Source organism: Amblyomma mixtum, chromosome 5 (genome assembly GCF_055824585.1).
Source record: "Amblyomma mixtum isolate Tamu chromosome 5, ASM5582458v1, whole genome shotgun sequence".
Taxonomy (NCBI): Eukaryota; Metazoa; Arthropoda; class Arachnida; order Ixodida; family Ixodidae; genus Amblyomma; species Amblyomma mixtum.
The window spans coordinates 13,994,806-14,021,398 of NC_143016.1; the positions used below are offsets into that span (position 1 = coordinate 13,994,806).

Below are 26,593 nucleotides of genomic sequence, written 5' to 3' on the forward strand. Positions count from 1 at the left end.
CTGCAAACGGTGTGGGCTCAAGCCCGACCCCAACGTACATAGCGGCAATGGTTAACGACAATGCGCTTTCAGGCAGCCCCACTGAGCGTTGCTGTGGACGGCAGTAGCTCGGCAGAGCCGATATATGGAAGCAGCGCGAAAGCGGCAGCGATGGATCGATGGCCGTGAGCTCCAGGCCCATGCGCGGATCCATCGACCGGCGCGCGACGAGGCTGGGATCGGCCGGCGCCTCCTCCTCCCGTCTGCTGCTGCTGCTGCTGCCACCGCTACACAGGCGCTGTCGTCCATTCGGCTGGCCGACCATCTTGGATCCGAGCCACCGGCAGCGCATCCCGGAAAAACATGGCGCAGAGGTGAGAACAGCGACGATGTGCATCGCGCCTGTGCTTGTCCCCGTCTCCGGCTGTCCCCTTCGATTGACGGTTTCTGCGCTAGAAGGCCCCTTTGGCGCGCGCGCCGACCGGGGTGGTGCCGAGCATCATCCGTGGGCTTCTGCGCGCCCCGGAGGAGAAGAGCAGGGCGGACTGCAGAGCGCGCAGCGACTTTCCGCTGACGCCGAGCTTCGCGAGATGAGGAGGAAGACGGCCGTCCCTTGCGCGTCTATACGGCACAGTTCAACTTCAATATGTAGGTCAGGGTTCATCAGGTTCTCTGCTTCTGCGCGCTTAGAGACCGACTGCACTAAGCTAGGATTGCAGTTCGCTCTCTCCACTGACGTCAAAGACTGCAAGGGGAGATGACATGTACTCTACACGGGCATGCTCCATTCGTGTAGCGCTGCAGTGCAGACAATGTTCTGCTGTCTTGAACAGTGACCTGTTTCCGACCATGCATGCAACGCAAGCTCTTTACGCGCGGTCGAGGCTCAGGCATACTATGCTTGGCGACGCCCGGCCTTTAAAGAAAGGGCGAGCATCTTCGCTCAATGGTCAGCTACGACGCATGATGAGGAGCGCGCGGCCTTGGCGCCAACCATGCACGCGATCGGTCGAGCATGCTTACGTGGGTCTGCAACAAAGTGCTGCGAATGCATTGTTTCTGACGTTGTGAAACCAACAAATTGCCATTTGTGTTTATAAAAGAAACTATAACACTATTAGTTTGCTAATGAATCCATATGAAGCCAATAATTATTCCACAGGCGCGCGCATGCAGCAGAATGGAACTGCAGATAATGAAGCTGCGCACAATGCACTAGCAATAATAACTGGTTACAGGAAGCATACTACTGCGCATTGACATCAACTACGGTTATAAGTGCAACGCAAAGCCGCCGCGCAATGATATTGTCTGTAAATACAAAGTGGACAGGTAGTAAGAGGTTCTCCTTTGGGTAATCAATCCTGACAGAGCGCTGTAAATTGAGTTATGGCTTGAGCGCCTCCCTTAACTCAAGTGCACTCTTCGGCGAGGAGTAAGATGAGAAGAGGGATGAAATATCGACTTCTGTGTTCGGCGTGACAGGCGATCAGTCTGACAACCTTTCAACTTTTTTAGTACGAGGTGCGCATGAAACGAAAGCAATGGCTGCACGCGAAAGATCACACACGTCAAAGAGGTCACAGTTAAATAATGTCTCAATAATTTGCGCAGTTAATAACGACAGTGTGTACCCTCCAGCTTGAGGCACCATTACGTCACTGCTGATGCGTACGTGTTTAATCTTAGACTTTTGGCAATCCTCAAAACGAGCGAGTTCTTGTCTGAGCCCTGAATGAATACAAACTGACCGACAAGCGAAGCAAATCGTCACATTACACCACATACAAATCGCTCATTAGCTCTGCCCACAAGACACAAAAGTCAACTAGTGATTCCTTTAAATCACGAAGTATCGCCATCAACATATGCATGGATATGCTGAAATGAATATGCTGAAAGGCTTCGGGCCAAGTGACCTGTTAGTTGGTCGGGAAAAAATATATTCTTTCCTCCCAATAGTGCATTTGTAGCGCGATGAGGTTTACGATCGGATGTGTCGGAGATAAGTTGTTCACAGTTTCCGCGTCGCGTCGCGAGTGGCAAAGTGATAAGGCCGCGTGCCGACAGCGATAAACAAGAAACATAGCCAAATAAAAAAAAAAACGTTTCGCGGCAATATCAAAAACAGCGCTCGGCTCAGGTACTAACGGCGCTGCTCTTCGCTCGTTTCACGCCTCACGACCGGGCACTTGTGGAAAATGCGACTCGCACCAACGCCTAATCGGGGCGGCCGAGACCCAGGCACGGGGTGATGGTGCTGCTGGCGGCACGGACGTGAGAGTGTTGGCACAACATAAACTGTATTCGGCGGCCCAACCTGGTGCAGCTTGTTTATCAGTAGATGCAATCAACGGATTGAACCGAAAGTTTTAGGAAGCGCGTTTTCAACGCTGCTTTTAAAACTGCGATAGTTAGGAAAGAGTGGGGAAAAACAGAGAGAGAGAGCTCTTTAATGAAAAACAGAGATTTTAGCCAGCGTGAATATTCTCTGAGATGCTGCTCTGCATAGTGGAGGAAATAGGGGAGTAAAGATGGAAGAAGGGTGGTAGAAAAGAGTGCGGTCATTAAGAGGGTTGCAACGCAGTTGTTCACTGCATGATGGCTTCTTTCGATGAGAACGAAGTCAAGTCCTGTGCATGTACAGCGGAGTGATCAAGGGTTCGGGCAATTTAGAGTTTGTCTAAAACACCAACAGCGTCTAAGCAGGCATATAAGAACATCACTGCACGTCGCTGCTGTCTGTAGCAGCCCAAAAGGACCTAATATAGAGTCCACTGTGTGTGGCACTCGGGTGACGGACTGCATGCATTGTTCATAGTGCGCAAGCTCGTTGGCGTACGCTGGACATTCGAAGAGAATATGAAGTACAGCCTCAATTGAGCCGCATTTGTCACAGTACGGACTGTCTGCTCGCTTGAAGCGATATCGTAGACTGCTCGTAAATGGTGCAACATCAGGACGAAGGCGATGAAAAATTGTTTCCAGATGACGAGGAAGCACGAGTGGTAGTTTTGATTTGATCTGTGGGTCGGTGGAATGGAGAAAGGGGTAATGATGACTTGGCGAGTTCGAGCAAACGTATCATAACGTTACTTAATGCCGCCTGGCCTTTCTAGTTGCTACATAATGCACGGAAGGTGGAAACGACAAAAACGGATGCAAGACAAGACAGAGGAGCCGGTGTTGTGCGTGTGTCTCCTCTGTCTTGTCCTGCGTCCGTTTCCGCTGGTTCCAACTTCTGTGCCTGACCTTTAAATGTGCAAACATAGTAACTGGATATTTAGCTGACATGATTCACCCCCCCCCCCCCCCCCCCCCAACCATGTCATCGCAACTCAAGGTTGACATGACCGGCCTCTTCTAGGAAAAGCAAAAAGATTGCTAAGTCACCTTTGTTGAACGAGAAACCAGTTGAAAGGGGCGAATTCTGCATGGGGCTCAAAACGGCACAAGCCGCGTTCTCTATTGACTAAGGTAATGATAACTGCTCTATTGCTTGCTCCAGAACTCTGCCCTTGTTTTATCGCTCTTTAGGATCGTCTGCAGGTTCAAAGGGAAAACCCTGATAGCCAGGCACCACGAATAAAACAAAGGAAGCTCTTCAGGGCATCAAGCAGTGTCGATGCCCCCAGGCGTTTTTTTTTTCTTTTTTCTCACTAAACACAGCCACCACAATGCAGTAAACAAAGTGAGGGAATATGAGGGGAAGAAAATGCACAGCCTTTCTTTAGATAAAGTCTAAGCCCAGCGCTCTTTCCGGAGAGCAGGAACGATTGCATTGCAGCGTACTGACAGCGGAACAAGCTCTGTTCGGTATGACCTAAATTCACGTCCAAAAGTTGGCGCTCGCGCACTGAGAATCGAGCCAAATCGGATGTCCATAGCAAAGGAAAAACAAGCCTGACACTAAAGTAGAAAAAGGATGCGAAGCAGGCAGGAAATTGAAAGAGTGGCGTAGTCAGGGTACACGTAAAGCCTGTCTGTGTAAGTGCCTAGTATGTAACGGGTCATAGAGCAAAACAGACTTGAGTTCCGTCGTGATGCAGTGTGTTTCGTCGAATAGGCCCATGTACCAAACTCTGTCTGCATTGGCTACAAAACTGCGTACCTTAACTTTGAAAGGGCGTCTCATTTTGCCCCACGGAGTTGGGGAAAATGCTACATTTTGATGTTTTTATTATCATTATATTTTACGGTGTTGCATGCAGCTGGTCTTTGCATATTTAGTGGGCGTGAGTCCTGGACAGTACCAAATAATTAGACTTTTTTTTTGTTTAATTAGAGAACAATAAGAATACGGCGATGTTTGCAAATTTGCGTCCTGTGTTGCCTCCCTCTCTCCTAACTCACTATTCAAGTGAATGAAATTAACTTGGTAGGTTAGAAAAACACCCATTATGGACATACACTAATTCCTTTAATGTAGCAAGCACAAGAGAGCGCTGAATTCGGCTTCGAAAAAACTACGTCACAAGATCTGGGGATATTGTGAAATATAGTATAATTCTAGAATACTAGGCACTATACTGCTTATAAGGCACGTACAGCAAAAAGGATGAAAGACACGGTGCATCTAGCGTGTACATACAAGAGCACACAAGGACAGGAACTGTTTAACGCGGTGCAAAGGTCCGGCCAACGCCACCACCATCACCACGCGCGGTGGTGCAGGCCTACGCGCCTACATCAAGCCATGATGGCCAGATAGTTGAAAGCTTCAGTGAGGATGTGGAATCGGCAATGACCAAAGTAAAATCACAGTACACTGTACTGATGGGCGACTTTAATGCGAAGGTAGGTAAAAAGCAGGCTGGAGACCAGGCGGTAGGCGACTATGCCATAGGTTCTAGGAATAGTAGGGAAGAGTTATTAGTAGAGTTCGCAGATAGAAATAATCTACGGATTATGAATACCTTCTTCCGCAAACGAGCAAACAGGAAGTGGACGTGGAAGAGCCCCAATGGTGAGACTAAAAATGAAATAGACTTCATACTGTGTGCTCACCCTGGCATTGTAGAGGATATGGAGGTCCTCGGTAAGGTCCGTTGTAGCGACCACAGAATGGTAAGGTTTCGTATTAGCTTAGATTTGAAGAGGGAACGGAGGAAACTAGTGAAGTGAAAGGCTATTAACGAGTTACGAGTTAGCATTAAGAGGGAAGGTAATAAGGGAGTAATTAATCATTGACGTCCACCCAAGCGCAGCCATACGGCTACAAAGGAAAGCTATACAGCTTTCCTTTGTAGCCGTATGGCTGCGCTTGGATGGATGTCAATGAGTAATTACTCCCTTACTACAAATCTACTCCACCTTGGGGGATTCCCCTAAACATTTGACCAAGAGGGAAGGTAGAGGAATTCAAAATGTCGCTGCAGAACACATTTTCCGCTTTAATTGAAGACGACCGTAGTGTTGAAACAATGAATGATAATCCCACAGCTATCGTTACAGAGTGTGCCGCAGAAGTAGGTGGTAGGATGGTTCGACAGGATACCAGCAGGCTATCTCAGGAGACTAAAGATCTGATTAAGAAACGCCAAAGCATGAGGACGTCTAACTCCACAGACAGGATAGAACTAGCAGAGCTATCGAAGTTAATAAATAAGCGCAACGTAGCCGACATAAGAAAGTTTAACATGGAGAAAATCGAGCATGCTCTAAGGAACGGAGGTAGCCTAAAATCAATGAGGAAAAAACTGGACTTAGGTAAAAACCAGATGTATGCACTAAAAAACAAAGAGGGCAATGTCATTAGAAATATGGATAAGGTAGTTACATTAGCCGCAGAGTTCTACACAAATCTATACAGTAGCGAATGTAATCATCAAGTTACTGAGAGAGGCAGTCGAGCACAGCAATGGGATATCCCGCCAGTAACAAAGGAGGAAGTAAAGAAAGCCTTAGGAGCAATGCAAAGGGGGAAAGCAGCTGGTGAGGATCAGGTAAATTAACAAAACTTCTGTTTGGGCTAGATGGTGCATAGCTATAAATGAAATGAAATTTAAGCGCACACGAAAAACGCACACAAGAGGAGATACACACAGGACAGGCGCTAACTTCATCTGATTTATTCGCAGGTAAGAGAGCGAAAATATATACATAAAACGAGACATGCGCAGTAAAGAAACAGATCGTCATATCACAATGCGTGCTCAAGGTATCTGTATTCTGCCTGCAAAAGATTAACTGATGTATCACTCACACAGTCATGCCCCCTCTTCCTGATGTGAAATGCTTCTAATAATTCACGTGCCGTCTTATCACCGCTCCTGCCAAGAATCTTTATTTCCTTCAGCCGCGGCTCGCACGCTCTGCAGTTCGCACAATGGTCAGCCAAATGTGTCCCTCCACCCCTTAATGCCCGCAAATGTTCCCCCGCCCGGTCATTGACACACCGCCCAGTCTGGCCTATGTAAGCCCTACCGCAGGTCAACGGTATCTCGTAAACGACACCGGAACAGCAGTCGACATACTTCTTTGAGTGCTTCTTCCTGCAGCCACTCTTCTTTTCCGTGCACGAAATGCGTGAGCAAAGGTGGGCAAGTTTCTTCGGTGCGGAGAACACCACAGGAACGCCGTGTCGGCTTGCCACCTTCTTCACATGATGGGCAACCTTGTGGATATAATAAGCATGTGTAGCTATAATAGCAAGCAAGCAAGCAATAAGCAAGTGTAGCTAAGTGTAGATATAATAAGCAAGTGTATAATAAGTGTAGCTTTAATAAGCAAGTACGCCGGCTACTTATGGCTGGGTTCCCCTGCGCGGTCATTGTTTCTGTGGCCGAGGCCCTTCTTCGAAAAACCAAGCAGGTCATGTTCGCCAAAGCGAACGTACTAGAAAGGAACTCGTTTAAACCAGTAGTGGTTCCGTATATCCACAAGGTTGCCCATCATGTGAAGAAGGTGGCAAGCCGACACGGCGTTCCTGTGGTGTTCTCCGCACCGAAGAAACTTGCCCACCTTTGCTCACGCATTTCGTGCACGGAAAAGAAGAGTGGCTGCAGGAAGAAGCACTCAAAGAAATATGTCGACTGCTGTTCCGGTGTCGTTTACGAGATACCTTTGACCTGCGGTAGGGCTTACATAGGCCAGACTGGGCGGTGTGTCAGTGACCGGGCGGGGGAACATTTGCGGGCATTAAGGGGTGGAGGGACACATTTGGCTGACCATTGTGCGAACTGCAGAGCGTGCGAGCCGCGGCTGAAGGAAATAAAGATTCTTGGCAGGAGCGGTGATAAGACGGCACGTGAATTATTAGAAGCATTTCACATCAGGAAGAGGGGGCATGACTGTGTGAGTGATACATCAGTTAATCTTTTGCAGGCAGAATACAGATACCTTGAGCACGCATTGTGATATGACGATCTGTTTCTTTACTGCGCATGTCTCGTTTTATGTATATATTTTTCGCTCTCTTACCTGCGAATAAATCAGATGAAGTTAGCGCCTGTCCTGTGTGTATCTCCTCTTGTGTGCGTTTTTCGTGTGCGCTTAAATTTCATTTCATTTATAGGATCAGGTAACAGCAGATTTTTTGAAGGACGGAGGAGAGATTGCGCGACAAAAACTAGCCACCCTGTATATGCAATGCCTTGTAACCTCGAGAGTACCAGAAGCTTGGAAGAACGCTAACATTACCTTAATTCATAAGAAAGGAGACGTCAAGGACTTGAAGAATTACAGACCGATCAGCTTACTGTCCGTCGCCTACAAGGTATTTACTAAGGTAATCGCTAATAGAGTCAGGACAACCTTCGACTTCAGTCAACCAAATGATCAGGCAGGCTTTCGTAAAGGATACTCGACAATAGACCACATTCACACTATCAATCAGGTGATAGAACATAACCCACCCCTATATATAGCCTTCATTGATTATACGAGAAAGCATTTGACTCAGTGGAAACCTCGGCTGTCATGCAGGCATTGCGTAATCAGGGTGTGAAAGTGTGTTATGTGAAGATATTGGAAGATAATTATAACGATTGCACAGCTACTATAGTTCTCCATAAAGTAAGCAATAAAATTTCAATACGGAAAGGTGTCAGGCAGGAAGACACGATTTCGCCTTTCACTGCCTGCTTACAGGAGGTATTCCGGGGCCTGTAATGGGAGGAGTTGGGGATAAGAGTTAATGGAGAATACCTGAGTAATTTGCGATTCGCTGATTACATTGCCTTGCTAAGCCACTCAGGACAAGAACTGCAAAGCATGATCACTGAGTTAAACAGGCAGAGCAGAATGGTGGGGCTAAAAATTAACATGCAGAAAACCAAAGTAATGTTCAACAGCCTAGCAAGGGAACAGCAGTTCGCAATTGGTAGCGAGGTGCTGGAAGTAGTAAGAGAATATGTCTACTTAGGGCAGGTAGTTACAGCTGATTCGAATCATGAGAGGGAAATAACTAGAACGATAAGAATGGGGTGGAGCGCATATGGCAGATTCTCTCAGATCACGAATGGAAGCTTACCAATATCCCTCCAGAGAAAAGTATACAACAGCTGTATCTTACCGGTACTCACCTATGGGGCAGAAACGTGGAGGCTAACAAAGAGGGTTCAGCTTAAGCTAAGGACAACGCAGCGAGCTATGGAAAGAAAAATGATAGGTGCAACGTTAAGAGATCGGAAGAGGGCGGAGTGGATGAGGGAACAAACGCGGGTTTATGATATCCTAGTTGGAATCAAGAGGAAGAAATGGGCTTGGGCAGGGCATGTAATGCGAAGGCAAGATAACCGCTGGTCCTTAAGGGTAACGGAGTGGATTCCAAGAGAAGGCAAGCGTAGCAGGGGGCGGCAGAAAGTTAGGTGGGCGGCAAGAAGTTTGCGGGAATACGGTGGCCGCAATTGGCAAAGGACAGGATTAGTTGGAGAGACATGGGAGAGGCCTTTGCCCTGCAGTGGGAGTAATCAGGCTGATGATGATGAAAGGTCCGGCGTCGCTGCTGAGCATGCGAGCCTTCCACGCCTACGGCGTCCCTCGTAGTCCATGAGCAGCTTTTGGACCTTAAACATACCATACCATACCATACCATACCATACCATACCATACCATACCATACCATACCATACCATACCATACCATACCATACCATACCATACCATACCATACCATTCTTAGCATTCTATGGTAGGTTACGAGCCCAGAGAAAGTAAGGCGGACGCTGAGCGGGCCCTCTTCTTCGCAGCATGGCGGCGCGCAGACGGGCAGTGTTCTGCTGCCTGCTGCTGTCGCTGGCGATGGCGCTGGCCGCACCAGGCCGTAGCCCGATGCCTGACAGCGTGTTCATCGCCAACCCGACAAGCGGCACCCCGCTGTCGACCAGTGCACCCGGTGCGGACTGCGCCGACCCGTCGCTGCCCCGCTGGAGGAACCTGCCCAAGACGCACCGACTCGTCCTGTCGGCAGCCAACGTACGTTGCACTCCCTCCGCACTTGGGTCATGGGCAGGGTGCGAGCGCGTTCGCTGTTCGTACGGCTGCCCAGTGGCACACGGAGAGCATGCACGGAGTTGAGCTTGGCAGGTGCAGAACTCATGGTCAAGCATATTTCTGCTACGAGCGGTCAAAGGGACTGAAACCTCTGCATTCCTCCGTTCTAACGTCTAGTTTAACGCGATACCGTTGATGGCCCCGTTCAGCGGCAACCCCCGGCGTCGGCGGCGTGTCGAGAAAAGCTAGTGGCCGAGGACATGCAAGCCATGCAAGGACATGTAAGGCCCTCGCAGCAGAAGAAGTGACGAAACACTTTGTCCGGTCGCCTGCCCTTATGATAACTCCAATGTGAACTGTCTTTCTTCTTCACTACACAATTATCAATGCATTAGTATTAGAAGGGTCCGTGCAAGCTGAAATGGCGACAGACGTCACGCGTGGTCACCTTAAATGTAACGAATTTAGTATACTACCTCGGCTATAGCAAACTTTCGTGTCTTGACATCAGATATAACGAACTTGAGTGTGTCAACCTCGGATATAACGAATCTTATAAGTATACCTAATATAAAAATGAAAATAAAGGTTAATGAAACGAATGTGAGCATATGTACATGTGAACTTCAATCAGCAACAACCGAATCAGCAGCAACAGAAAATTCTAAGCCATTCAAACGATCCACCGAGGACCGCCTGAAAGTTTCTTACACTCAGAACTTCTGTTGTAGACCTTTCGTGAATCTCTTCGTTTCATGCGTTTATTTACACAAAAGTTGTGTTGTTCGTGCGTCCACGTTTTCGCACACTAGATGCCCATGCAGTGTCTTTAGTCACGATGCCCGTTTTATTTGACTAGAAAATAAATTTATTCCAAACTCCGCCATTATGTCTTCAAATCTGCGCGATACACTATTTTAAGGCTTTGCGCAGTATACAAGGAAATCTTACCGATACCATTTTTTTTTTCCGCACGGCGCTCTGGCTCCGCAGGTGGCCTGCACTCCCGACTCCGAGGCCAACCGGACCCAGGAAGAGGTCCCACGCACTACGCTCTCGCTGAGCATACAGAGCATGGATGACATCCAGTAAGCGCACGCTTTCCTCCACACCGAGTCTTTGCGAACTCTTGTGTGCGCATGGTTAGCGCTACCCTTGTTCTTCTTGGCTGAACGCGAGCTTCGCCAGCGTACTCCATGATTGTATAGGCCGGCTAATGAGCTTCTATGGCAGTTGAGACATTGGCCTGTCAGTCGGGGTTACTGACTTTCGTCAGAACTGTAGCTGCGCAACAGAACCGCAGCTTCCATCTGGCCACTCCACAGTAATTTACTAGTTGCCTACATATGGGATTGCGAGGCCTTTGTTTACGTGGAGCTGACTTTTTAATGCCGGCTGCGGTTACGCACACGAGGTGTTGATTCTACAAAGCGCGGACCGTCATGAAGGGACACACTTTATGCGGTGCAAATAAAAGTGCTTGAAAGCGAGAAATGCCATTTCCTACGCCTACAACCATTTCTTTCCCGTCCGTTTGACGAGCTGGAGAAAGCGGGTTCCAAGCAGGCGGATAGAATGAACGGAGCGTGGCGTTCGTTGTGCGCAGGCTGAAGCTGTCCGAGGAGTCGCTGCCGAACGGCGGCAACGCGACCGACCCCAGGCTGGCGCTGCAGTCCCTGCAGGGTGGGTATGGCCAGCAGCCGTGCCGCCGCGACGAAGCGCTGCTGCTCTGGGAGAAGCCCTACCACTCTCCGGGCCTCACCATCTCGCCCGAGATCCTCACGCCGGGAAGCCACGCGCTCAGTGGTACGTGCATAGTCTGTAGCACGTCTCCCGTCAAAAACTCGCTTTGCCTCTAGGTAATCAATCAACCAACTAGACCAAATTGCTACTTTACATCAGCCAGTTATGTCTTGCTGTGGTTGACTCCGGTATGCACCTGAGGGTCTGGTGGGGAGTCTCGAGTCATACGCAGGGCACGAATGCGCGCTGACTGTTCTGAACTTAAAGGGACGGCAGCGCGGCAGCACGCGACGCAAGGCCGAAATGAATTGCTGTGTAGTGACTTCCGGTGTGACGTGGGAGGTCCGATCGATAGAAGCATTCGATTTGCCAACATTCATATCTAGTCTTAGCGTAGTATAGAGCATTTCGGGTGAGCACCGCGAATGTTGTAGGTATCTGCATGGGTTACTCACAAGCAGAAAGAGATGGCTTCGAAAAACCATCTTCGCGGGGACATTGCAACATACAGCAGCACTCAGCAGGGCTCCCCCCTTGATGATGATGATGATGCCCCTTGATGATGACGATGATGAATTTTAATGGTGCAAGAGAAGCTTGACTAAGCAGTGTTACTGCACAAAATATATATATATATATTTTTTGCACAAGGTGAGATCAAAGACCAATTTTTCGAGCGCTTGATCCTATTCAAGCTGAGCACCAGGGTAGGGGGAAAGCTTGTACCCGTTGAAAACCGGTGGGTACCCGGCGGCACCGGAGATCGAACTGCGCCCCTCCCGCATGAAGGCGTCCTCATTCACCGCAGCAACAAAATAAAGACATCTTGGCACCAAACGGTACTGTCTAAACCAAAGGTGCCCGGCCTAGGAGCAAAAATTGGTTTCCGCCTCGTGTCGTGAAAAGAATTGTCGTTTTGTGCATTGACTGCGGCTGTAGGTGGAGTAAAATGTGAGACAACTCCTCCCAGATTCATCCGCTCGTGCGTAATCATGGGCAAGTATCGCGAACGGTACACGTCTCCCTTAATGTAAAAGGACAGCTGGCGTAAGCCGTCTCGAGCACGTACGAGCACTTCGCTTCGATGTCGAAACTGAGTCGCGTCAGGCGGAAGAACAGGCTGTGGCTGGGCAGCGAATTCAAGAGCTGTGTAGCGGGGGAAAAAGAGAGGCTCTAATAAAAGAAGCACGATGACGCTTCCGCTCCATCTGTGGGTACAGCTGTCTACGTCACCCGTTGTCTGCAGAGGGCGCAGCGCCCTGTGAATTAGTAATACGGTGCCGACGAGCGTTGGCTCTCCTGCTGATTGCATCGACCGAGTCTAAGGCATTCGCCAGTGTGCGCGCCACGACGGCCACAGACCCATTTCCGCAAAGCGTACAATCCCGTTAAGGGCGTCCAGCAAACACATTAGGCGAACACATTGCGAACGCTTTCGCAAGTTAATCGGTTAAAGGTGCCATCATTGTGAGCAAAGAAGGAGTGGTAAGAAAAGATGACAGCAAATGAACATGTCTCTATGTGCCATCGGTCAAGAAATGTGGGTTGTCTGTAGACGTGAGGTCGTGTCTTCATGTGGCTACAAGGCTCAACTGTATGATCACTTACTATTACTAAGGAACAAAAATATGATTTTAACTGGTGACTTTAATTGCTCGTAATAAACTGGATTAGTTTGACTTTTGGATCACTGGCTCGAGTGATATCCTTGACGTTATGCTTGCTCTTGACCTTGATCAGGTAGTTAGGGATATAGTCGCGAGACATCAATCCTGGAACTTCTTTCCTTAGTGAAGCGTTTATAGAATAAATTGTTACTGTTGAGCCCGGCATATCTGACCGTAGGTTATAATTTCTTTCTCGAGCACGTGCACTGACTGTCACTTCAGTTAAAAAGCGTAACAGAGCTGATGATGTTTCGATTATTCGATGGGAATCTTGGAATGGTGGCGCTGAAAGTTTCTGGCAACGCGATTCTCTATAACGCTCTGGTAATGCATTAAAAATTTCGTACCGGACAGAAAAACCTTGAAAAGGCGGCAAAATCCTTTTATTACTTGTGAAATCATTCACAATGCGTAGACTAAAGAGGTATCGTAGGAGGAACGGTTCGTCAACACCAACGTTTAAGGAAATCAAATATGACTTGTTCTCAAAAGTAAGCTGCGCTAAAAATTATTTTTTTTTTTCGCAGACTTTAGCATTTCGTACTGTGATTTTCTATTTACTTCACGGCAGTATTATTTTGGAAGTTGAGAAATATAAATACATAGGCATTACACTTGATAATAAGTTAAATTGGTCAGCACTTATTACCAATATTTGTACAAATGCGCTGAGAAGGATCTGGGTTTTTTGAAGAAAACTAAAAACTGCTCCGGCACACATGAAGAAACTGACTTATGACACTTACGTACGGTACTCACTCCAATGCGCTTCACCAGTGTGGGACCCGTACGCAAAAAAACAAAAAAAAACAAACAAAAAACACATCACGAAGCTTGAAAGAGTCAATAGGCAAGCTGGCAGGTTTATAGTCGCCACAAATAGGAAACGACTCCAATTCACAGTTAATGCATTTACACAGCATTAAAACGCTGGGAATGCGTAGGAAAAACAGTCGACTGGCATTTCTTTATAATAGCTTGTGAGGAAAAAAAAAACTTATAAGCTTCCACAGTGCATTAAATCTCCTCCAGTGAGAATGACTCGCAACTTTCATAAACATTCACTCGCAAGCCGCCGCGCTGGCTCAGTAGTTATGGTGCTCGGCTGCTGACCCGAAAGACTCGGGTTCGATCCCGGCCGCGGCGGTCGAATTTCGATGGAGGCGAAGAGGCCCGTGTACTGTGCGATGTCAGTGCAGGTTAAAGAACCTCAGGTGATCGAAATTTCCGGAGCCCTTCACTACGGCGTCCCTTACAGCCTGAGTCACTTTGGGACGTTCAAATTCATAAGCCAACCATAAAACATTCACTTGCTCCAATTTTCACTAGTACTAATAGTTTTAAATACAGTTTTCTTTTTTCAGAACAGTTGAAAAATGGAATTTGTTACCACCATGTTTTTTTTTCAGTGTATGTCACAAAATTTTATTGGCGAGCGTCCATAGATTGCATTACAGAGGCCGACTTACCTGCTGTAGCGCAAGGCTGCTGACGTAACACCAGACAAAATTTGGCCACTCAGTAGATGCCAGCAGAGCACACGCTCAATACTGTTTTCCGCTAGATGTGCATACGCTGTTTTAAGCTGTCCCGAAAGCTTTCATCGCTGCAGCATTCAGCGGAGAAAGATGTGACGACTGTCCCGGAAAGCTGGGCAGGTAACAATACGAGCAATGGGGCTTGAGGATATTACGAGAGCTGCGGCTGCGTCTTCCTCGATCCAGATGTCGCAATCATGAAAGCTTGGGTAACATCCTAACATAGGTTGTCGCCGGTAGGAAGCATATGAATTCCATTTCAGACATGATTTTTTTTTTTGCCTGAATAATCGAGAACAATGAATAGGCGTGCCCATCTGGCCGGCACTAAAATCATGCGTATATTGTGTTCTGCTTGCTTTGCCAGGAACATACTTTATAAGTAAACATCAGTCTTGTACATCGTCGTAACATCCTTTAGAAGGCCAGCTAAACAAACACTGAGACCCACCAATTCCGCCCCGTCCTTTTCACACAGATTTGGCATCATATATGGCGCTCCCGCAGACGTATACGCATACTTGTAGAGCAAATAGACCGGGTCGCCCAAAAAGCTCTTCGCTTGAAGTAATCATGGCGACAGTAGAGCGAGCAGTTTTCATCATGAGCCGAGCAGTTTAGAGAAACAAGTATAGTGAAAGCAGCGTACGAGGCATTCCACTCTAAAATGTGCAGTGCTCTTAAAAAGGCTCGATCCTTCAACTTCGTCAAGGTTGCCCTTCAAGAGAGAGACCTACAGACTGGGATACTCAGTTCATTGCGCGACTGAACTCTGGACATATAATACATGGACTGATATTATTTGCCTTCGTAGTCAGCAGCAGCAATTCATTTCCAGGGATTCGGGTCAAGTGCTTCTAGTTCTCTTGGCTGTGACACTAAAAAATAGCTCGTTGACATAATCCGTGACGTAAGAAAGAGAGAGAATGACCGGATGGCTGGAGAACAGAACGTGATTTAAAGGCTTGGCAGCACTGGCTGGAAGCTGTCCCGAATTCCTGATAATGCTTACGAAACCAGACTATCTTGCACTAAGCCGTGCATTACCCCCCCCCCCCCCGCCCCCCTCCCCATAAGTCATTTAGGATAGCTTAGGTGCCCCGTTTTAGAGTGTGGGGATTACCGACTCCTCCGGCAGGCTTCAGTAGATAACAGCCAGCACAGTGTGGGCCAATGCTTTGAAGAGATGTGCCTCAAGCAGCTTGCGTTTGACATCGCCACTGCAGTTCACCTTTGGGGTTCGGCGTGGCTGCTGAACGTGAGCGTGGCGGGCCACGAGTGCGCGCGCGCCGACGAGCCCGGAGGCACCGAGGCGCCCTGCTCGTCGGGCGGAGGCGCCTGCGTCCTGGAGCCCGGCGCCGCGTCGTACTCCTGCCGCTGCTGTCCTGGGCTGGCGGGCCGCTTCTGCGAGGAGCGCGACGGCTGCTTCCACAAGCCGTGCCTCAACCAGGGATTCTGCGTCGACATCGCCGAGGGACTGGCCGGCTCCCTCTTCCAGTGCCTCTGCCCGCACGGTGCGCTGTTGGCATTATACTGCCGCGGGCAGCTGTTTTTTTGCTTACCGTGGACAACGAGAGATCTCGTAAACTTCGCCAGTCTCTGCTTTTCGAACTCGTCCGGATAGACGTCAAACCACGCTGCTAGCGATACGTATGCCTGGAGCAAGTTGTTGAACATAGCTTTGGGCACAGCACATCTAAGACCTCTTCACAACAGAGACAATCGGACGGCGAATTCAAGATTCTGTTCCTTTGGTATCGCGGTAAAGGCCGCAAACAATGCGACAGAAACGCTTGGCAAACTAAAGCACTTTGACTTAAGCCATTCTTTGCAGATATTGTACATTTTACCGCTTTTGGACGAGTGGCTGCGCATGGGCTATGCGCTGCTAAATCATTCTTGGAAGAGACTACGTGGTTGCTCGCATGTGGTGTACAGACTCGGCGTAGAAGCGGCGAAGGGACTTATGTTCTGTGCGCAGGCTTCCGTGGCCGACGCTGTGAGGAGCCACTTGGGGCGTGCGAGTTGCACCCGTGCCCGTCGGGCAGCCGTTGCGTCCAGTCACCTGACGACGCCACCAATCGCAGCTGTGTAGCAGGTACGTGCACGCGTAGTACAGTGTGCTAATGAGAGCTCTATATATTTTTATTTTAGAGTGTCATAGTTCTGCACTCAAGACAAACCTTATTTGGCGCAATTGTGATCTGTTGTATTTGCATCACGACAGTGCGCCTACGCAGGAAAAAACAAGGAAGGGAGAGATATGTGCACCTACAGCAACACCAAGGAAAGGTCTCTAAAATTTCGTGAACAGGCGCGCACATGACTTGCCGCGTACGCCTCACGAAAATGCCATTTAATGTGGAGAAAGTGCGCATATATAGGAGCAGATTATGCGTCTAAGTGGCGATGAAGTGAACACGCCCGCACGTGGCGAACAATGACCACACGTGACGAGCGCTAACTGTCCCCCCCCCCCCCCTTCCCTTAATTATTGCTCACCGTTGAGGAAAAGGAGGGCAACCGTCAATCCGGCAACAGACCTTTCAATCGGGCAAGGAGAAATTCGTTCCTCTCTCTGTAGTGTGTGGGAGGCAAGATGGCGGCGTCATGGCTATGACGGTAGCGTGGCTCACACACAGGTTGCATACATCTTCCTTACGCGCAGTGCGGGTGATATTTGCAGAGGAATCGACCACTGTTCCCCCTACCGGACAGCAAAAACAGCCCGAGCAGAAGGAGACGCAGCATCACGAGAACAAAGAGGAGAAACAGGAACCAACGCAGCAGCCCGAACAATCGGAACCTCGCGAGACAGTGCAGCCGAAGCAGCAACCCGAGCAGGGGCAGCTCCAGCCACAAGAGCAGGAGACGCAGACGCAGCAACAACCCGAGCAGAAAGGTAGCCAAGATGAAGCTTCTCAGACAGAGCAACCCCGAAAGAAGGAGCAGTCTGAGCAACGTGAGGAGTCGCCTAAACAACAGCAACAACAGCAAGTTGCAGAAGCGTCGAATCAGCCACAAGAGTCCCAGAATGAGCAGTCAGACCAAGAGAAAAAGCAGCCGGTGGTCGAGCAGAAGAAGCGACAACCACAGACCGAGACACCCTCGGCGCAGCTACAGAACGATCCGCAGACCGAACCAAACCAGATTGTGCAAGGCCAGAAGCCAGAGGAGGAGCAACGACCGGAGAAACTCGAGCGTCAGAGCGCGACCAGCCACAACACGACGACGACGACCGCCAGCAGCGGTGTCCCTCCTGCGCCCACGACGGAGTCCCCGAGGAACAACAGCGGCGGCAGCGCGTGCGGCGCCCGTCCGTGCGTGCACGGCAAGTGCGAAGACCTGCCGGCCGGGAGCGGAGGCTTCCGGTGCTACTGCCTTCCGGGCTACGGGGGAGACCTGTGCGAGTTCGAGTACGACGAGTGCGACTCCGGGCCGTGCGCGCACGGCGCCCAGTGCGAGGATCTGGTGGCCGGCTTCCGGTGCCACTGCGGCCCCGGGTACGCGGGCCGCCGGTGCGAGATCAAGGTGGACCTGTGCCGGCCCAACCCGTGTCCGCCGCCGGCCCAGTGCCTCGACCGGGGCAACAACTACTCCTGCCTCTGCAGACACGACGGTAAGGCTTGGCGCCCCGGTCGCTTTGGGGCTCGAGAAGGCGCCGGTTTTCAGACCTGCGTTGTGATGGTCGCCGCCATAACGAGGTTGAATGCCTAAGATAGACTACAAGTGCAGTGGTTAGGATAATCGCGCATTGTTCACGGCGCCATGGCCAGCACATAGAAGTGCACGACACGTGTGTGCAGGCCGCACAAACGAGCACCGCAAACACAGGTGCCAGCTAGTCTAGAATTCTTGCGGAGAAATTCAGGGTTCGTAAAGAATAGTTGGCTCAAAATTCAAGAACTTCGAGATTTTAAGGACACAACGAAGAGATAATCAAGGAGGGCAAAAAATGGTTATGTAGCCACACAGACTAGAAATCGTTTTGTCTAGGAATTTTGGAGAGCTTGTCTCTGATTTCCTTTCTATGAGCACCATCTCTGCCTTTTTTGTCCTTGACCGTTCAATGCAAACAAGGACGGTCATGTCATTTTAACCTAGGTATGCTTAGAGAGACCATCTGCATACTCCAGCAAAGACGAACATTCTCTGCAGCTTTGTCTCTTGCTCGCTTGCTGCTTCTTGAGAAAAAAAAAATGCGCATAAAACTCGGCCACTGGCTGGTGAGAAGTGACATCACCAGACCGGATAATTTCCACTGGCTGGAGGGAACTGCAGACCCCATAAATCTCATTGACTAGAGGAAAGCTACCTCACCTTACCAGAGTTGACAGAGGGACGTTTAGTGCTATACGTGCGCATGTGAGTGCCTTGTGAACAATCTAGCAATGGATTTTCAGTCCCTTAAAGATCTCAAGAGAAGCATTCGCACTGACATGAGGCTTGGCACGAGCAAAGACGTGCCAGACAGTGAAAAACCAGCGGCCCGCCACACCACATTCCTTCCATAGGGGCTACCGTCAGACCCACGGACCATAGGTAGAGCTGGCTCGTACGACAACACATGCGATCTCACTGGCCCGCATTTCAGCACAGCAATTCTCCATTTTCAGCGGTAAGAATACGGTGACGTGATGCCGAAGTGGCGATGTCATGTAATTTTTTGTGCAAAACACTATTTCACTAGCAATCCTGTAAAGCTGATGGGTCTGCAGCCTCGACATTTTACCCTTGACCTTAGATACGGTGTGGCAAGGGAAAGGTCACGTGGTACGAAAGGTAATAAGAAATTGTCTAGGGGATGTGGTGGTTAAGTTAATGTTTAGGCGATAGTCGAGCTAATTCGAAACCAAGTGCTTTCGTACGTCATACTCGGCTTAACGGCGTTAAAACTGCTTTTTTTTTTTGCCGTTCTCACGGTTACTACGACTACTATGACGACAACAATGACAACAACGGCTCTGAAAACCTGGTGAAAAAAAAAATGTCCGGTAAAGACATCACCACAAAATGAGCGAATCAGCTTGAAGCAGAGAACTCAGAAAAATGATACGGTACACAGAGGGCGCGAAGCCCATATCGCAGTAATCATGGCGCATCCTGTTACCTTCCCACCTTTCTTTTTTCTTTCGCACAGTCATTGGAAACTCATATAAGGTCTCCGACGGTTAGAGCGCTTTCAAGCAGTCTCGGCGTCACTTTGAGCAGTCCCCGATGTGCTCCCCCTACGTGTGTCTCGCCAAACCAAAAGGGAGAGGTTTGCGTTGCCGCTCGTTAAAGAACGCTCGGGGCGCCGCCGCACCAACGCCTCGGCCGGAGTGGCCGCTGTCGGCGTCATGCACGGGCGGGCGCCTCGCAGCGTCGCGAGGCGAGCAGCGCTGTTCTTGACCCAGCTGCGGCTAAAAGGAGGTCGAAGCGCGGCGCGATTCTCTTCCAAGGGCGACCTCACATCTCGCGGTTGCGACGACCGATACACGCGCGCCGGCGGCGGCGATAAAGGATCCCCGGCGGTATTGTCGCGGACGCCGTCGGTTGCCTGCGACGTCAGCGGAGCCTTGCCTATCTACAGGCGATTTCAAAGAAAGCCACCATCGGCCCCCCTCCCCCCGTTCACAATGTTAGGGCAGAATGTTCTCTTTAACGAATAGTTTGTACTGACTGTAAGCGCTTTGCAAATGACAGTGCCCGCTTCTAACTCTCGACATCCTTCATCTTATAAAGAAAACAGACCGTGTAATTAAGTAGCTAATGACTTGACTAATGTTTAGAATGATGGTTAAGTTTGGTTAGGTTAATGGGGTTTAACGTCCCAAAGCGACTCAGGCTATGAGAGACGCCGTAGTGAAGGGCTCCGCAAATTTCGACCACCTGGGGTTCTTTAACGTGCACTGACATCGCACAGTACACGAGCTTCTAGAATTTCGCCTCCATCGAAATTCATCGCTTCTCGACATTTTGGCTAAGATCAAAGTGTAATGTTTAGAATGAGTACGGTCGTTGAATGCTATTTTTAAAACAGCAGTGTACATAAGTGCGTCGTCGAAAGATGGTGCGCAAACGAGATCGTATGGCAGACATCGTTTCTTGTTCGTTATATATAGCGAGCGATGCATATGATGATGATGATTATGTCCTCAGGCTTAATGGCACATACCACGGCGGGGGATTGGCCAGGGTGCATGATGATGATGATGATGATGTCCTCGGGCTGAATGGCACATACCCACGGCGGGGGATTGGCCAGGGTGCATAGCGGAAACAAACGCACTCGTGTACAGGGAATGGAGTATAATTAAATCTAAAATTTTGGGACGCAGAGCTAGAAATTGTACAAAACAAAAAATACGGAGAAAGAAAAGTTGTGAATTCAGCCACGAAATAGTGTCTTCGTCGTCGTCCGCGCCAACCCACTCTCATCTATACGACTACAAAAATGAATTAACCATATTTCTATCACACTCTGTCTATGCTTGTGTGAGCGTGAGAACGGTTTCCCACCTCGGAAAAAAACGACGCATGTCGTTGCGCGGTGACCCCTGTACCATTATCTAGAGGACAACAACAACAACATGACCCCTGTGCACGTCGCAGGCCCCGGCTGCACGCAGCGCTACGACCCGTGCTTCCCGAACCCGTGCCAGAACGGCGGCTCGTGCTGGCCCAGCCTGGACAACTTCTACTGCTCCTGCGCCCGCGGGTTCACCGGGGAAACTTGCGAGGGCAGCACGGCGGCGTCTTCCTCATCGGGCAACGGTGGCGGCGCCCCGCTGCCCTCAGCGCCCGCTGACGCCATGGCCAGGACGCAGGGTCAGTCGGTGCATGCGCACGCTGTCATACAGCACGACAAATGCGCGTCCGCTGACATGGCGGGCCTCCTCGGGAAACAAGGGGAATTGTCCATTTAGCATAGATGACCTGAACGCGTGACGTCACGGACGCGTTGTTTCAAAGATGCTGGTGGCGATAATCAGATCGTAAAAAGGTGCACGCTTCCGGTACTGCAAAATAACAGCCGTGGGGAACACAAGGAGTCAGAAAGCACTGCTGTACGCTCAAACTCCGTCCGCAGGGCGTCCGGCGGACCAGCTGCACAACATCTACATCGCGGCGGCCACTCTGGCGGGCGCCTGCCTCATCGTGCTGGCGGTGGTGAGCGTTTGCCACTGCCGCGTGCACCAGAGCTACCGGGGCTGTGTGCGACGCCTCGGACGCTCCTGCGCCCAGCTCAAGCAGCGCACGCTGTACGGACACCCGTTTGATATCTCTGGCATGGGAGTAGACAGAGTCTTCTTGCGCACGCCTTTGCGAGTGTGGAGGAGAACAGCTGACTCCCTTTTTACCCCTTGTCCGTTTAGAGTGCATCTTCGATCCGAAATGCGAGAGCAGGTTTTCCAGTGAAGAAACAAGTTCTCGACCTTCTATAGAAGCGGGCTTAGGACGCACACAATGCATGCCTTCGACATTTTTCGTCGCAACAATGGAGCCCAATGTGATTTTCCCGCGTAAATTTCTCTCTAAGCCCGACTCCTCTCTTAAATTCGCGTTTGGTCCAATCGTTTCTATTACGGCCTCACAGTGGAAGCCGCTATGCTTCACTCTAAAACCAGAAGCAGCATCAGTAAATCTGTATATGAGAATGAATGCTCGGTCCGCACTATAATTCGTATTTTGAGAGGTTAACAACATGTAATAACAAGAGCGAACATAGCTCGAGTAAAAGACCAAACTATTCTGTTAGCCCGTGCACACAACGGTATTCATTCTCTAAACTGTTTCCATAGCTTGCTCTAGCTGAGAGTGATTTTTTTATCGTTCGGCACTCAAAATATATGGTGTCCGTCACTTCATAGCCGACTGGTCTCGCAAATAACGCGTCCATACCGGCAGATGGCGGACACACTGGTGGGTAAAAGGAAAACATCTTATTTTCGGGGATGCAATTGGTGGTGGCACGAATAGACCCGCTCTCAATGTCCCATTTGTCCAGAGAAGTAGTGGAAAGGCCGATTTGACCTTTTTGGTAAAATCACAGAACGCGTAGATGATTTTGGGGTTCACTTATATGAGGAGTCAAGGGTAAGGAGGGCTGGTGGCGGTGATGATTATGCATGCACGCGAGACAGTGTGTTCTGGTACCTGTCCTGAGCGCATCTTGGCTTCTCCCCAGCGAAGACCCAGACAAATCCTGGCTGAACCCGGATGGCAGCGTTTCTGAGGGGAACCCGGAGTGGCTGGCAGCCGCCGGCCTGCATGCTCCGCTCATCCGCTGAGCGTCTCGCCGGGCGCCCCGACGGCCCAGCAGGCTCGGCCGCCGACACGCCCACGTGACGTGCGCAATGCTCTGCGGGGGACCACGCGGCGGTCGGGCACTCGTCCGGGCCGCCGCCGCCGGAGGAAAGGATAAGGTCGTCCCCCACTGACACGTCGACCACGTTCTGTCACGCGATATGCGTCGAGCTAATTGGCATTTCACGGCTACATCTAATGAGCTTACGTTGCGTGCAAGGCTACACCGCGAGATGGCACGTGCAGAGAGGCACAGGACGCCGCCGACAATGAGCTAGCTCTGTTTGCAAAGCTCTCTCTGCCTCGATCAAAACGATCGGCGTAGTGGAGAATATAGATGGAGCTGCCCTCAGCCAAATAGCAGGAGAGTGTAGGTCCGCGTCGTGCATGCATCCGCGGCAATGTAATTTGCTTTCTGAGTTGAGATCTGACGATATTGGACACTCAGCACGACGAGGGGCACTCCCTACCGAATTTCAGAAACAGATAAGCAACTGCGTCGTAAAAGACTCGATCAACCTCGGCACTATTCTGCAGCATGCAACAGTAGTGACTGCCCATTTCGTAGCTTCCTACATGCTCCGCTGTTTTTACGAGGTAACAGAGGAGGAGTTCTGTTTTTCTCTGCACCTGGCCCGGGAGCCCGCGGATATCTTGAGCATCGCGAATGTATCGGGTATAGGTCGTGTTCACGTCCCTATGAACGCTCCCAAGAATCATGTGCGTCGACAGACGTCAGAAATGTCTACACTATAGCAATCATCGTCGGCTCGTTAAGAACGGTGCACCAAGCTCATTGCGAAATCAACACGTCTAAACCGTCGAAAAGCGACACGCCGAGACCAACGGATTGGCACTGAAATGGAAGAACTGCATTTTATACCGCTATGGCGGTCTGCGCGAACGCACTGTTGATTTATACACGAAAGCATGACAAACAACGCCAGACAGATGCGCCGACTTACGGTCGCGTAGCTTTGTACAAAAAAAGAAAACCGGAAAGGAAAAAAAGTTATTTAACAAATTGCGTCCAGTAGGGTGTTATGTTTACATTTCCGCGATTGGGAAGCAGTTGACTGGATCGCGAGAGCCTGCGCCCTTTCTTTGCTGTTTCCGCGATGAGCCAGTACCGACTCGCTCAATAACTGGCTTGGCGCAGCGGATTGGACACGAGACAGGACTTGGGGTCGCTGAGGAGTAGGACGTTGTTATTCTTGTGAGAAAGCTACGCCACGTAAAGCGTTTCTTCATTTTTTTCTCAAAGCGTGCGGCACGAGTCAGGACGCTTCCGCGGGCATAATAGCATTTCTTGTAATCCTGGCGAGGTTCGTGTTTTTAAGCGTTGCTGTACACATCTCACTCTGTTCTCTTTGGCGATCGGTTCGAACGGCGCGTGGGCTGCCCCTCCCGAACAGTGCAACGCCAATATGACTAAAGGAATGCCCTACGGTAGCACTGCACATCATGCAAGTGCGTATATGGTGTCAAGTCTAGGACTGTAGCCACGAGAGGTTATGCAGTAATGCCTAAAGCACATCATGTACCGTCTTTGACAACAGTAAGCATAGGAGACGGGGTTTACTTACGGCAACCCTAAAAACCAAAAGGTCACGAAAGGTGAGGGAAGTGGTTTCCCTCACCTTACACAGATTTGGAGCTTAAGGGGCGCCAAAGTGCTCCATTACATGGATAAGAAACAAACCCCGCTGCTTGGTTACTTTTGACAGAGACTGCACATGTTAGTAAGCGCAAAATTTGTCACAAGATATCGTTGGAAGCGGAAAACATTTATATATGAGCATTTCCATCTTAGCAACCGGGAAAAGACGTAGAAACCCATAGTTTGGACATCGCGTCAGCCATTTTCATTCCTTTTAACGTTTGTTGATCCACGGGCCTGTACTGGCCCTCAAGGGATTACTTCCAGTGCTTCGCATCTCGGCGCACTGCAAACTCGCAAACGCACAAGCAGAGACAGGTCGCACGGCGGCGAGGGGCGCAGCCCGTTCGAATCGTTCGCCGAACCGCGTGGGAGGCCCGTCCGTCCGGCCATCGCTCAGGGACCCGCTGCTGCTTGCCACGCGTCGTGATCGCTTGCCGCCCAATCAGAAATGCTGTCCGCGCCGCAATCGCTCGGGCAGCGCAGCAACGGCCGCGACCGCGCAGTGCGAGGTGCCCGCGGGAGAGCGCGCACGTCGCCGATTCCTGCGTCAACCATGACGTCCTTCACCGTCAGGCAGACGAGGGAATCACGGAGGTTCCGGAAGATTTGGGATCTTTAAAGAATCAAGTCCGGCAATTTGCAAAGACGGAAATATCTATAAAGAGGTTAGGGAAGTAGTATGCATGGACAGGCATGGACAGTGAAAGTGCGGCTGAACTGCTAGACCATGTCTTACCACTTCCGAGCGGTCTGACATGCGTCACCTCTTCTACAAGCCATTAAAAGTCGAAGTCAAACGTCCTGTCGATTGCGCGGGCTTGCAACTTTCCAGGGTTAATTGAAGAGGTATGTGGGAGACCAGTCGGTGAAGTCAGGCTGATGATGACGATAACTTTCGAGGTAACTAGCGCCGCCGGTATTGTCCAAAGGCCTGTCCATAGGCGCGCGTAACGGAGTAGCCCTAAAGTGAAAGGAAGACTATACGGAATGTCTCTCCACCGTGAACTACAAGGCGATGTGGCGCTCTCCGGTACACCTTGTTTTTCGAGGCCTGCAGGCTGCGGTCCCGACATGAGGCGTCAGAAAACGCGCTCGTACGCTGCTCCCGGCAAAGTATGAATCTCGTCCACGTATCTGTAGCGTTTGCACTTAGTCGTGGTTAATCACCGCTCTCTCTAACCGTCCCCACAAGCAGACACGCGCGGCTACGTACACGCACAATGTGCTTCGGTGTGTATGTGGTGTCTTTTTTTCGTTTGTTGGCCGCTGTTTAACAATAAAATGGCCTGTGTACAGAAAGCACGCGTGGTCAGGCTGTCTTACTTCGTGCGCCGCCACCTGAACAATGTTGACGAATTCGCAGTTTTCAAGAACACAACACACTCTGCGACTAGCGCACACACGGTATCCCGAAGGCGAAATATATGAACCAAAGAGTGCCCTTTCGCGTGAGCGTTTCATCAGCACACATAAAACGGCAGTTGAATGGACAATACAGCTCGCTAAAAAAAAAAAAAAAAAAAAGTTTGAAAAAGGTGCACCTCTGCATCAGCAACAAAGATGAATTATTTGAACAGTACATTTACATCTGCCTCTTCTACATTCTCGCTTTGCATACGTACGAAGATATGTTGGAAATACCTACAGGGACTGCACAACGGCCGCAGTCTTCTGCACCGAAAGCGATATAATTTTCAAATCAGGAAGGGTGTCAGGCAGGAGACGCGCTCTTTCCAGTACTGTTCACCGTGTGTTTACAGGAGGTATTCAGAGAACTAGATTCAGAAGAGCCGAGTCTTCTTGGTGACATAGCCTTTCCGGGTAATTTGGGGACGAACTTCAGAGCATGACCTAAACAAGCAGAACTAAACTAATGCTGAACAGTCTGGGAAGAGAACAATGGTTCACAATTTGTGGCCAAGCATTGGAAGCGGTAAACGAATACACACACTTAGAGCAGGTTACAGTGACCGCAGATCCAGATCATGAGCGTGAAATTGCTCGAAGAATGAGAAGGAAGCGCATTTGACAGGTACTCTCTCAGTTGCTAATCATTTGGCATGATTAGCAACTTATCAGTATCCATCAAGAGGTAAGTAATTGATAGCTTATCTTGCCAGAACCCACACCGTCCACACGTATTCCTGCTGCCCCTCAATCTGATCCTTCTTTTTCTGCGAGGCTGTTTGCGCAGAACGCCGACTGAAGGTGAAGGGCGCTGCCGCTCCCTTCACCTGGTATGTGCACACACGCCAGTAGGTAGTAGCATAGTAGGCAGTT

At 50.0% G+C, this 26,593-nt stretch overlaps 1 protein-coding gene across 2 annotated transcripts; it reads left to right on the forward strand.

Moving 5' to 3' along the window:
• The first annotated feature begins 58 nt into the window (after nucleotides 1-58).
• Nucleotides 59-25,615, forward strand: LOC149341332 (uncharacterized). 2 transcript variants are annotated; one of them, XM_089543359.1, is made up of 10 exons: nucleotides 59-353; nucleotides 9,170-9,395; nucleotides 10,407-10,501; nucleotides 11,020-11,219; nucleotides 15,588-15,875; nucleotides 16,343-16,459; nucleotides 17,048-17,980; nucleotides 20,956-21,171; nucleotides 21,434-21,605; nucleotides 22,532-25,615. In XM_089543359.1, exons 1-10 carry the CDS (start codon nucleotides 343-345, stop codon nucleotides 22,632-22,634), a joined length of 2,361 nt encoding a protein of 786 aa, XP_089399485.1. In that variant the 5' UTR covers nucleotides 59-342; the 3' UTR covers nucleotides 22,635-25,615. The 2 variants fall into 2 exon arrangements, with proteins under 2 accessions (XP_089399485.1, XP_089399486.1); XM_089543360.1 differs by having other exon boundaries at nucleotides 66-353; nucleotides 22,537-25,615.
• Nucleotides 25,616-26,593: the final 978 nt, after the last annotated feature.